At 45.2% G+C, this 12529-nt stretch overlaps 4 protein-coding genes across 4 annotated transcripts; 1 reads left to right on the forward strand and 3 right to left on the reverse strand.

The window, feature by feature from the left end:
* Window positions 1-277: 277 nt before the first annotated feature.
* On the reverse strand, window positions 278-4199 carry C8R40DRAFT_95226 (vacuolar protein 14 C-terminal Fig4p binding-domain-containing protein). Its single transcript, XM_046236689.1, has 12 exons — window positions 4139-4199; window positions 4019-4091; window positions 3638-3959; window positions 3236-3576; window positions 2882-3183; window positions 2756-2833; window positions 1721-2706; window positions 1561-1665; window positions 1386-1507; window positions 1243-1322; window positions 1028-1187; window positions 278-977 (listed from the first exon to the last, which is right to left on the reverse strand). The coding sequence occupies exons 1-12, from the start codon at window positions 4140-4142 to the stop codon at window positions 557-559; spliced, it is 2994 nt and encodes a 997-aa protein (XP_046088213.1). The 5' UTR covers window positions 4143-4199; the 3' UTR covers window positions 278-556.
* A 25-nt stretch (window positions 4200-4224) lies between these two features.
* On the reverse strand, window positions 4225-7492 carry C8R40DRAFT_1271755 (L-Aspartase-like protein). The gene is made up of 14 exons (XM_046234058.1): window positions 7187-7492; window positions 6998-7107; window positions 6920-6943; window positions 6826-6860; window positions 6433-6761; window positions 6194-6378; window positions 5867-6142; window positions 5745-5808; window positions 5670-5679; window positions 5580-5616; window positions 5385-5525; window positions 5269-5329; window positions 5149-5215; window positions 4225-5089 (listed from the first exon to the last, which is right to left on the reverse strand). The coding sequence occupies exons 1-14, from the start codon at window positions 7312-7314 to the stop codon at window positions 4496-4498; spliced, it is 2061 nt and encodes a 686-aa protein (XP_046088214.1). The 5' UTR covers window positions 7315-7492; the 3' UTR covers window positions 4225-4495.
* Window positions 7493-8448: 956 nt separating this feature from the next.
* Window positions 8449-10410, reverse strand: C8R40DRAFT_1169047 (major facilitator superfamily domain-containing protein; the record flags this gene model as incomplete). The annotated part of the gene is made up of 11 exons (XM_046231306.1): window positions 8449-8522; window positions 8580-8744; window positions 8810-8858; window positions 8922-9231; window positions 9293-9415; window positions 9470-9532; window positions 9595-9743; window positions 9801-9895; window positions 9947-10057; window positions 10121-10208; window positions 10261-10410. The coding sequence occupies 11 exons, from the start codon at window positions 10408-10410 to the stop codon at window positions 8449-8451; spliced, it is 1377 nt and encodes a 458-aa protein (XP_046088215.1).
* A 127-nt stretch (window positions 10411-10537) lies between these two features.
* C8R40DRAFT_1169048 (SET domain-containing protein) lies at window positions 10538-11989 on the forward strand (the record flags this gene model as incomplete). The annotated part of the gene is made up of 5 exons (XM_046231307.1): window positions 10538-10628; window positions 10689-10896; window positions 10947-11162; window positions 11214-11827; window positions 11883-11989. 5 exons carry the CDS (start codon window positions 10538-10540, stop codon window positions 11987-11989), a joined length of 1236 nt encoding a protein of 411 aa, XP_046088216.1.
* Between the last annotated feature and the right edge of the window lie 540 nt (window positions 11990-12529).

The raw sequence follows: 12529 nt of genomic DNA on the forward strand, positions 1-12529 counted from the left end.
GTCCATTACCCCACTAAAAAGTTGGTCAGGCATACACTATCAACGAAATTCGGAAGGTTATTGTCTTCCTCCTCTCCGATGCCTGAGCTCCAGCTGGCTCAAGAATTTTCATAGGGGAGATCGAACATCGATCCCCCTCTCAACACCCAAGGTTTCAGTCACGGTCAAAACAGAACGGAAGGACTCCGAAGCCGCGCTCACCCAGCAGATTGCAGCACTCACCCAGATGGTGCAGCAGCTAGTGAAGGACATGAAGGGCCGAGCACTTTAGTCTCATACTTCCTGCACTTGATGCTTTCAGCATACTGACAACACCCAATGACCTAACTGGTCCGATCTTCTTCATACGTTACTTGATTTAATATTTAAAGACTTCAGACATAGCCTATGTAGTACTATATCCACTACAATTCTCACATATCTTTTTTTTGTCTGTTCTCGTCTGCTCTCGTATTTGGATACTCGCCCTATCGACAGTTTAGAAATCATTAAAAAGCGTGAACTACATGTAATTATGCATCGAATATCCCATGAATGAAAATCGTCTTGACCTAAGTCATTTCCTGGTCAAACTAATGGTTCGTCTACCCTTCTGTGCTTGCTGGGTAATTGCTGCAGCGGGATTCATAGGCGTAGCCCCGCTAGAACCACGAGCTCTCGGGTTCAAGGGAGACAGGATTGGTGCTCGGGACAATGGTCCCGAGGACGAGGTATTATTTACACTGACTGACAGGTCACCCGTCACCTTCCTCCGTATAGCGGGTCGACCGTTTACCGGAGATCGTCCGACGCGCTCGCTCTGATCACTCTGCCTGTCGAATTCAGGGAAGCTGGAGAAGGAGGTCATGTCTGTGCCAAGAGCTTGCCTCCGAGCTTTTTCATGCTTTGACTGAACCGAGCGGAAGTGTTGTAGCAGCTCCTGCCACTTGATCTCATCCCGTGCTAATTTCGAACGACCGGAAAGTGGACCAACCGTGCTAAAGTCACAGATGAGAATAAGCTTTCAAGCAACAAGATTCACACTTACGGTTTCGGAGCAATGTGAAGAAAACCGGCTGAATTGACGGCATTCAAACGATTTCGCAAGGACACAAAGGCAGAACTTTGTGGTAATAACATCAATAGCCCATAGAGACATTTGAAAAGATGAGGATATCGGTCAGGTTCCAAAAGCTGGAGACGGAGATCTGGAAGGATAGTCAATTCATATCTCAGGGAAAGATATCTATTGGAAATGTTCACAAGTAAAAACCGGAGACTCAATCAATTGCACTAATTTATCGATTTGAACAAGCATTGGGACTGTTATCTCTAGATCGGCACTATATGTAAAACATTAGTACAAAGGTAGTACAAGGGAGAGTAACTTATGAAAGACAACTCACAAGATATACAACAGGTTGGACGCATGCTCATATGCCTGGGCTAGAAGACACAGCGAGAATACCGCCACCGCATTGTGACACCAAGATCGGTATAGTGTCGTGAAGAGTGCCTGACCATCTTGCTAGAAGCTTCATCAGGGCACGAGAAAAGTGACATGAGGGTAGGATAGCTTACCCGCGTCTCGAGGCTTTTCAACCTTTTCCTGAAGTCGGCCAGTTCAGGGGATGTAATGAGTATCATGTTCAGTTTCTGCACGATAACGCTGGCAAATTCAAGGTCCTATAGAAAGTGTAAACATCAGCAGTCGCACTTCATTAAACAAATTGACACTTACATCTTCCTTCTCCAGAATCTCAGCAAACGCTTTGTATATACGCTCTGTGTTCAGATTTAAACATAACTGGCGGATAATAAGACTTCCTCTTGTCTCCAGTAGTCGCCGGTCCGTACTGAACAACTCCAAAAGGTTCATCATGAACGCTTTGAAATAATTCTCTTCAGAGCTGGAAGATATCTGTGCCAACAGTTGCAAGTCATGCTTGATAACCTCTTCTGAACTATCTGACAAGGTCTTAAGTAGCGCAGGAAAAGTCCCGTCATCCATAGCCAGTATCTTTCTCGGTGCCTTCTGATGAAGCATGATCAACCATTTGAGGGCGGCCACCCTCGTCTCTTCAAATTCGCTCAAGAACTGTATCGTCAGCTCGTTGACGGTAGCCTGATAGTCGAAAACGTCCGGTTCCTCCGTGATAGAGGCTTGTAGGTTTTGATTAGAGTGACTGAGAACGGACACTGGAGACTGAGGCCGACTAGTACTAGGTTGCGGTAGAGTCTCTGCTACGATTGCTCGAGGAGTCATGGACAAATCTACTCCACTACCACGCGGACGTACGAGGGACACGCCACTGGCTGAAGATGAATTGGCATTCATGGGTGGGGGTGAGACTGTATCTCCTGTCGTCTCAGGAGATGCTGCATCCCTCAAAGAGGCACTAGGATCCTTTGCCATCGTAGGCTGCCTCGAATTGGAACTAGTGGGGGCAGGAACAGCAGTGGGAGTTGGTGAAGCTTGGACGCGAGTCGATGGCGGTTTCTCTTGGGAGCGAGCTGGCACTTCTGGCGGCGAAGGAAGGTTCTGTATGACGCTGAGAAGTAACTTGTTGGTGCGGACGGCGATAGTTTGGATCATGCTAGCATGATGGGCAAGATTTGGAAGAATTGCCGGAATCAAACGTGGAGTGAATGGAATCATCACTTCAGAGGCGAAGTTGATGAACTCAGCTAACCACCTTAAAGCAGTGGATTGCTGGATTTCGTCGTCTGTTTGTGTATCAACGTGGGTTAGCAAGGGGAAAAGCAGATGACATACGTTCTCCATCCAGCTGCTCGATCAGGATTTCAACGATGGAAGGAAAGTCAATTTTAACACCCTGTCCAGGGACCCAAGCTATATAAGACTAAGCACATGGATTTCATCAATGCGGTTGTAACATACATCCAGCGTCTCGTACATCAAAGTCTGAAGCACGGTCTTCCTTGTATTCTGAATCCGGATACTGAGCATCATCGTGATCAGCAAGGAACACAGCACGTTCAGGCGAATCAGTAATTGAATGCTCGGTTTGTCCGCCTTCCGAAGGAACGATAGATTCAGTGTCCCCAACAGTATGTGTAGACTTGGCCAGTTTTTCTGAGCGCCTGCGAACCACGGTGACATCACGAATTTCACGAAGAAAGTCAGCGAGCAGAACCTCTGTAGCCACTCGGACGTCTTCTGTGGGATCCGAAAGATATTTCCTATAAGTCTTTAAATGCGCACAAATTCTGAGATAGATAAGTGGGCACTTACAGTAGTCCTTCCAGAAATTCTGGTAGATACGAGATTAACTCGAGCTCCGGAACAGAGTCCAAGACCGTGATCCAAGACACCAGATAGCTTCTGGTAAAAGGGCTGACGACATAAATTCGTTCGCGCAACAGAGGAATGAAATGAGCCAAGGAAAATGCTTTCTTGGCGGAATAAGGATCAACAGGATGCGGTACAAGTACGCCCTGGCTTTCGTTGTAAGGCTTTTCAGATTCGGCATGGATTGGAATATAGACTGAAGCAGATTCGGCGACAATATCCTTTAGAAGTCTGTCCAGAAGCTCTGCGCCATTCTTTACAGACAACTCGGAATCTGCGGCGAGCTACGAATAGAGAGGAAACATGGGTCAACCCTTGTACACGATTGAAATTGATACCACACACCTTGCTCAGCGCATCGAAAATTTCGTTGAAGTATATCAGCACTTCGCCCTTCGACACTTTAGCTATATTGTACAGGCACTCGGCAGAGAAGTATCGGATACGATTCTCAGGATCCACGAAGCAGTCGAGGACGGGATACACAAATTTGTCCATGTAAGGCGCGACATCGACACCCAATGCAATAGCGGTGCCAGCTAATCCAATAAGGCCACCGTTCCGTACATGCAGAGCGTTATTTGGATTGCTGAACATATCCACCAGCTGGTCGATAATCAGGGAAATACGTCGGTCATCTCCTTGTTGGTGACATTCCCGAATCTGTCTATCAAAAGGATTAAAGTAAGCCAAGTCGTCAATGGAAACCTAAAATGATCTTGTTACTTTTCGAGTTCGAGAGCAGCTGCCTTCCGTTTTTCGTAGATTTTATCGACCAGCTGCTTGGAGACCGCGGAGTCTACTTGAAATGAGGTCTATTCTCAACATGAAATTATTAGAACATACCCATAGAATGGTGCAACGTAGAGTTTATCGAGAGCGCATGGAGAACAGGGATGGCAAGGAGTGACGTAAGTCATTGTACTCTGACTGTAACAGTCACGACTAGCCTGCTCGCTATCTGTTCTTCCAAAATATTGCCTCTTAATTTCTTTCAGTGTTGCTGCAGATGCTTCCTCCTTATTCGGCTCTAGATTCATTATAATCTAAGCCTTCTTCTTGCTGATTGGCTCTCTTTCAAAGTTATACACCTTTGTGCTAGCGCTGACTGGATACAATGTGGTACTGCCTCGCACAACTTGCATATTCTCGTCAAGATAACACCTACTACCGATTGATGTATTCAACTGCGCAGATTGAACGTCACAGTCGTCCGCCTACTACATCCAGCAGGATAGGCGCAATACTGTCATTCTCGAATGCCCGGAAGATCTTCGAAATCTCTGTCCCAATCTCTCTTTTATCCTTTTCGGGATCTCCCCAATGCAACTGAACATCCAGCTCCCCTCGAACGAACTTGTATAGTGCTTTCGTACGCCCTAGCATGTCGTGTCCTTTTGAACCTGCCGAAGGGACATAGGTATCTCTGGAAAGAACGAAGGCTTCTCGAGCTCGACCGCTCATAATCTCTTGCCATTCTTCGATAGCTGATAAATTTATGTCTTTGTCCGCATGAATTCTCGGCTTCAACTGTTTCTGAAGATATCCGGATAATTTCCGGAATACACCTTCGAACCGGTAACCACTGTCCTCCCATGTACTTGCGTTCAAGAGCACGACGAGAGGATGAATCAAGCCCTGGAAGAAATCGTCGTCGTCGACAGCGATAGAGGATATATGGCCGAATTGAGACATAGTTTCCGATCGAAGGGCTTCAAACAGCAAAGAACGGAAATTAAACTCCATTGCTCGAAGATCAGTTGCTTGAACGAGGGAATACAAATGGGTGGACATGATCTAAAGTAGATAAGTGGTTAGTGGGATTCTATGATTCATGGTCGGCACCAGATTTTTACCATTCTGACCAGTTTTATCGTATCCACAGTGTAACGTGCACTAATGAGGGCCAGAGAGTTGATAGCCCTTTGTAAATGGTTGAGGAATTTTGTCGGAACTAGGGGGTATGAGACACGTACTGATTGTGCATTTCTGCGGATATGACGTGTGTGCTCACTGGATTTGCAAGGTATGCGATCTCTTTTGGGTCATCAGAGGTTGAACTAACAAACACAAATCAAATAATTTGACGTACCAGACAAGTATGAAGCTGCTGCTACGTCTGCTACCTTCATGCAATAATCCACGCTTGGCTCATTTACAGATAAATTTGGTGGAAGACCTTTGTTCATATGGTTGTTCAACAGCTCTGTTAGTTGTGAATACGTAAGTTTTGCTACCGCGCCTTGTTTAGACTAATGTATACGGTGAGATGCATTGAACGACTAACCCATATGGTGCAGAGATAGACGCATCTTCTCGCTAGCCTGGAATGGAATGTGTTAGTTAATGAGAGGTTCATATGAGGTATGTTTCATACAGATGTAATTCTGCAGACACAGCAGATCGTTAATGATGTAGGGTTAGAAGCTTCGAGTTGTAACGAAGAACGTACGACATCGCCATAAAATTAGCACCATGATGAATATAATTCGAGTCAATGTCAACAACAGGATTGTCTATGTTGAATGAATGATCTTCCAGTTAAATGTGATATAAAGTAAGTCTTTCAATTACCTGTAGTCGAGTTGAGCTCAATGTCGATCTGATCTTGGGCAAGCATCAGATCTTCTAGCAAGGGCCCGATCCACTGTGGCGAACCCCGAACGCAGTAGGTATCTTGACGGAGTTGCCCCTCTGGATCTGATTCTTCGTGTTGAATGCGGGCAAGCTTTGAAGACTTCAAAATGTGTCGTATGTTAGCTGCGACCTCAATCTGGCCCTTGTGTGGGCGAGATAAATCATGTAGAAATGGCTGGAAGGGCTCTTGCGATCCCTTGATAGCTTCGACGGCTAGAGAAGGTATACTTTCAGCAAGGAAAATGTGAGCTTTGGTAATGTTACCATAGGCAGCAAGAACCTGTGCAGCCAATGCAAGGATATGGCAGTCGTGAATTGCCAAGGCCGCCACCGCTGCAGAAGCTGCAGTTCCATTCACAAGGGCCAAACCTTCTTTGGCAATGAGGTCAATTGGCGCTAAATTCAGTTTTCTCAACAAGGTAGCGGAGTCATAGATTTTCCTGTCCTCCCTGCTCGTCCGAGGTATCAGTCGAATTTCTTGAGAATCATGATGCAACGCTTACCCTTCCCCGTACCAAGCAAATACATCTGGGTTACCGGTGAGTACACCCGAGATGTATGCTAGAGGACCCAAATCTCCAGATGCGCTAATACTTTGGCGAAGGGGGGCACAAGGTGCAACATTCTCTTGAATAAGCTTATAGAGACTCTCTATTATGTTCCAACGAGTACCCGACTGCGCGCGAATAATAGAGTTCAATCGCACAAACATAGTGCCACGAACCCAATCTTGAGGCAACATTAATGAATAATCTTCTGGAGTCAAATCCTTCATGCCCTTGGACCTGAAGTCAGGAAGAATACCACATTGTATACAGGCTAGGAGAGCTTTCTACATTGAACGAAACATAGATATAAGCTTGTACAACATTTGGGACATGGTTATTTGCACAAACCTGTAGAAGTACAGTTCTTCTGGTTCGTGTGGTTGCTAGTCACCCAAGTGATATTATGAATTTAGAAACAGATACAATTCCGCGCGCAGCTTACCACTTCCACCAAATCCAGTGGTAACTGCACAAAGACAAGTCAGCACAGATGCATGCACCTGTATTTGGATTTTTTTACCGCCATATTGAGACTGCGCTTCAAGTGCCAAATTCTGAACAACATCGACAGCAGCAGCGACGCGAATTTTGATGGCATCCGAGTCTTCAAGTTTGGGAACATGATTTTTGCTGTAATGAATATACAGCGAGTTGTTTGGAAAGAATTAGACAGGATAGAGGAGGATTCAGGCTGAATAGGTTAACGCACCGTGACACAGCGACAACCGAAGGGACGTCCAATGAGTGGCCATCAATAATGGCAAACTGAGCACCATTGTTGTATGCTTGGAGAGCTGTGAGCTGTGAGGCAAGTAGATTCAAGTGAGACTGAGCCATGATGATGTAGAACTTGAGAGGATATGAGTATATATATACTATGGCCTATAGGCTGGGGTCTTGGGGACGAGAAGGCTTAATGAGGTTGACGTGCATCCGACGTAGAAAATAATGTTAGTGAGGTCTCAGTGACTTGAGCTCGGAACATTGACATCGGGTCCGGGGTGACAATCGGTTCATCCTCCTTGATAGCAGGCCCTGTCATTTTGCTCACAATTTTATATGCCTGTTTGTCAATTTTTGATTTCAATAATCCAGCATCACATCGGAGCAAGGGCTTTACACTATTCATCAGGCAACACACTGCAACACGCCCTGGGGTCATTGATTACTTAAAAGCCGAAATAAGTAGTACCACTGTATAGTAGCACAGTTGTTCATTCCTTCAGATTGAATCCATACCAGCATCTAGCTAGTGCTGTCCCCTTCCCTCCATCTTTCTCTCCTATGTAACACCGGAATTACAGTCTACATGAGCGCTAGTACTAGCTTTATGTATTATGTCTACTGGCGGGACGGGTGACAGAACACCAGACTTCAAGCTGAGGCATGAGCGCTGCATGAGCACCTCTCTAATTCAACATTCCGATCCTTCCGATTTGACTTTACCTTGAATTCCGGAAGTGAAATAGAGCCCCCCCTATTCTAAGTCTGAAAACTGACAATTAATTAATGACTGCTCGACCGCCAGTGGACCATTTTATTTCTCAGTGTTAGTCAGATCATCTGAAAAGAACCGGCACAACAAATTATGCGGGCATGTCCAAGCATGTGCGCGTATATGTGCGTATATGCAGGCTATGTCAAAGCATGTTACTAGTAGAATGTAATGTTCAAGTTATATACACATCATATTGATTGTCAACGTATGAGTTTGGTTTGGATATTCGGAACTACCAGATAGGCTGGGCATAGTTGAATATTCCAAGCCATTGTACTTCATTTACAATGGTAAACAATACCGAATATCACCTATTATATTCGAACGTCAAACAAATTTAAAGAAGAAACAAGACTTCGAATTTGGACGGTCTTGACCTTACATTCACCGAAACCCAGCTGATCCAAATTGCCTCTGAGTCAGACCAGTGATTTATGAAAATTCACTATGATGAATTTTTTGATTCCTATATTCTATGCTCGATGTTTAGCCCTTGATATAAATGCCACAGCAATGGCACAGAAAACTGTCGTGATAGCCATAACCCCTAGTAAGATAGCAATCCATCTCAAAGTGTCACATTGATTATATATGATGCACATACCCACAAAAATTTCCACCTTCAGAAAACCATAAGCACCGTATTTTGCAAGACCATATTTGTTCTTGTCGTGCAAAGATGCCGCAATAATGGGACCAACGATGGCGGCTATGCCTTTTGCCACTCCAAAAGCTCCGAATGCAAGGCTGGTATGTTCATCACGCGATCCTGAAAGCAAAGGTCCAAAAGAAAAGTAAGGCATATAATAGTAATAATAACATGGATTTAGCTACCAGCAATCTCGGTAGCAGCTGCAGGCCATATACCAGGGAATCCGCCACTCTATAACAGCAAACTTGAGTACACCCAAGAATAATTCTCCGTGTAGAAAGGATGAGCACTGACCAAACCTCCAAAAACAAGTGCAAATGCAAAGACGAGTCCAAGATTTGTTGCAAACCCCCAAAGGAAAAATGCACCCAATGCACTACCCAAACCACTGCATAGAATGACAGTTGCATATGGATATGAGTCGCATATTTGACCAAACAATATGTAGCAGACAACGGAAGATGCATTGAATAATGCAAGCACAACAGTTGGAGAAAGGGTGACGGTTGTCAAAGCGGATGTGTATGTAGAAATAAATATGCTAACAGGGAAAAACCCAAGAGCTTGAAAAATATTCGTTGCTAGCTTATCAAGAGCTTTAGAACTTGGGATAATGAGCAAAGATGGTTCTCACCATCCATAAAAGGAGAGGGTTCTTTACAAACTCCGTCATTCCTGCTGGCCACAACGATTTGGGCCTGTTAGTCCCGAGTCTTTGTACTGGTACACGTGGATTTGAACCAAAAAGGGCCAGGCTACAAGAGAGTCCTAAGATGACTGCCCATATTCTAGATAGCCACAAGTTAGTTTTGCAAGGAGACAATCCAGCTGCATATACATACCGCATTGTCCAACGGAAACCAATGTTGTCGAGGCAAGCACCAATTGCAAGAGGAAAAACAAAACTGTAGACTAGTTTGAGCGGTGTCTACCCACAGACTATGGCACTATGCCCCTCAAGACTTACCCTCCAACTCCAGCACCACCAAATATTATACCACCCGCCAGTCCTCTTCTTCGAACAAACCACTCAGAGAGCCACATTATGATCGGAGCATACAAGACTCCCGCAGCAAGTCCAAAGATGATTCCCTGAAGAACAATCAACTGCCATACCTAGATAATCACATTAACGATCTCTGGCAAGTGCGTAGATCAAATCAATTATCGGACTTGACTCGCAAAACTAGATATTGTGAGTGTTGTTACACAGATGAGTAACGCAATCCACATTGTCGGCTTCACTTTTTCGGGATAGCGTTGACAAACTGACAAGCACATTTTGTGTATTGATCTGAAATTTTACCCGACCAACGCACCTGCTATTACTGCAATGATTTCAATGTACTGGATCGCTAGAGAGGCTGTTCCGATAGCAGAGATTGATACTAACGAAGAGCTTTGAAAAGGCGTATGTGTAGAATAGAATTCTTGGTCGGTTGAAACCACATGAGATCAAGTTTAACATGAGTGAGTACCAAATCCACGATTACCTTGGAAGATCCCATACGAGTTGTTCCAACCCCAGATGAATGTTTCCAACGCACATGCTGAGGCACAAAACAACCAGGCCTTGAATCCCTACTATCTGCATGAGATATTGTATGCTTTCGATCCGATAGGAAAAAGTCACCTCGTCCACTGGCGGCAGCTCAAGCACACTGAACCGCTCTTCTGAGTTAGAAGCGTTCGTTGCGTCCTGACTAGGACCATCTAGAAGATCCCTTTGTGCATGGAGGCTTATCGGTTCCACAGGGATCCGTAGCTCTACCGGGTGATCCATCGTTTCTAACACAGTAAAATAATCAAGGACGACGTGGAAGAACAATTGACAGGCTGCAAGCGCCAGCGCTACCCGGGAAGTGCGGGCGCCTCGGTGTTCCTGTTCTATACTTCAATGAGCTAGAATGATGGCCTCTGAAGATCCGAACGCCACTGCCTTGAAAGTATGGCTCACTCAAAATAATGGGTATTTCGACCCTAACACAGGATTTTGTAAAAGTAAAGTTCCCCAATAGTAACACAAGATCCATTAAGCAATTACTTACTCTTTTAACGCAGCCAATTCCGGATTTTCTATCATTGCAAAGACATCGTTAGCAGCTGAATCGACGATAGTTACTACCCCCTTCAGCTTGGCGATAACAAGAAAAGTCGCAGCGGAGGCTCTAGTCCAGATATTGAAAAATCAATCTGCGGTGGAATCTTGGAACGAACGCCAATGTATAGCATCCTATCTCTGTTTTCATCACATCTTGAACGGAGAAAGGTAACATATTTTGCTTGTGGATCCGTATCGCCCTATTGAGCTGCTTCCAGCTTGAATTTACGACATCGACCTTACGTCCAAACCTTGCCTACTCCCGACCAACTACGAACAGGCCTCTTCTTGAGCTCGGCGGAGCGGGAATTGTTCCAAGGTACAAATCTGTACGGCGCCATACAAGAACGAGAACAGGAATGGAAGTCTGACTGGAACCAGTGCCATAATGTTGTTGCTGGAGTCGAAGAGGCGTGGGCGCGCGCGTTCACGTGGTGAGTTATCTCGTTTTCTCGATCCCTCGGTCGTTTTCTCAGTGCATTCAGGGAATTATATCTTACTTCTGCATCTCACATATCATCAAGAGCCTTTCCATCCACTCTTTTATCCAAAAATCCTTCTTTATTGTCCTCCCCGTCCACCGAACCGATACTGCTACCAGGCATCGACTCCCTCAATCACGCTCGAGGTCAACCTGTTTCATGGGTTGTCACTTATCCCAATGAACTTAATCAAACTCCCGAACCATGCATCTCCCTGATTCTCCATAGTCCAACCCCCGCCGGCTCCGAACTGTTCAACAACTACGGTGCTAAACCCAATTCAGAGCTCATCCTAGGCTATGGTTTCTCACTTGCAGAGAATCCTGATGACACGATTATCCTGAAGATTGGAGGTGGCGGTTCAGACACAAAGAAATGGGAGATTGGACGATCTTCGAGAGGGGAAGAGGGTCTCGGGGCAGAAGGTCTCTGGACGGAGGTCCTGTCACTGATATCTCAAGATACTACATATAACTACGAAGACGAACTGGACGCGTCTTCTATGCTAGGAGAAATGATTCGTTCGGTTATCGAGAAACTTCCAACATCCAAAAGATCTCTCGATCCGGGACAGATACGACCTGACGTAATAGAGATGTTCCGAAATTACCTCGAAGGTGAGAATGAATATTACTCTAGATACTCCCCAGACTTATCCCGGGCAATATTTAGGCCAACGGGACATTCTCGACTCCCTCCTTGCGTTTGTTAATGCAAAAGAGCAATCGGCCATTGAAAAAGCTCGATCGGAGGGTGTCGATATAGTTCTTGAAGACTAGAGCTGACAATTTGTATTGGAATTGTTCCTTATTTCGTGGACCTACAGGACGGTCCGGAGCGCGTCGATGAACCAAAGGCCTTTGCAAGATCTCTCACTGCCTGAATGTTTCCCACTAGTTACATATGGAAAGGGCTCGATCTTCTATCCAGTGGCTCGACGCGGTATGATGTGCAACGAATCTATATAGCTGCCAATCATATTGAGTGTGTTCTTCACCGGAGTCTCATGAAACCATTATGATTCATGCCGGTGTTCCTCCATCCTATTTTTACGGATTAACATCGGAGACGCACCTTTCAGAAATCTACACCACTTTTAATCACAAATCCTTGTAAAGTCGAAATGAACGATCAGAAGACTATGCCTACACGGATTCCCCGACTACTCTCCGTTTGCTTGTCCATCACCTCAATACTTCTCGCTGAAATCGTAGCAGCGTATTCCCTTCGATGACCGCGATATGCATCTAATACAACTCGAACATTGAAATCTCGCCTCTTGTATGCCTGTAAAGAGCAGTATTCAGAACCTGCCCTTA

Source organism: Lentinula edodes (assembly GCF_021015755.1).
Source record: "Lentinula edodes strain Le(Bin) 0899 ss11 chromosome Unknown C8R40scaffold_11, whole genome shotgun sequence".
NCBI lineage: Eukaryota > Fungi > Basidiomycota > Agaricomycetes > Agaricales > Omphalotaceae > Lentinula > Lentinula edodes.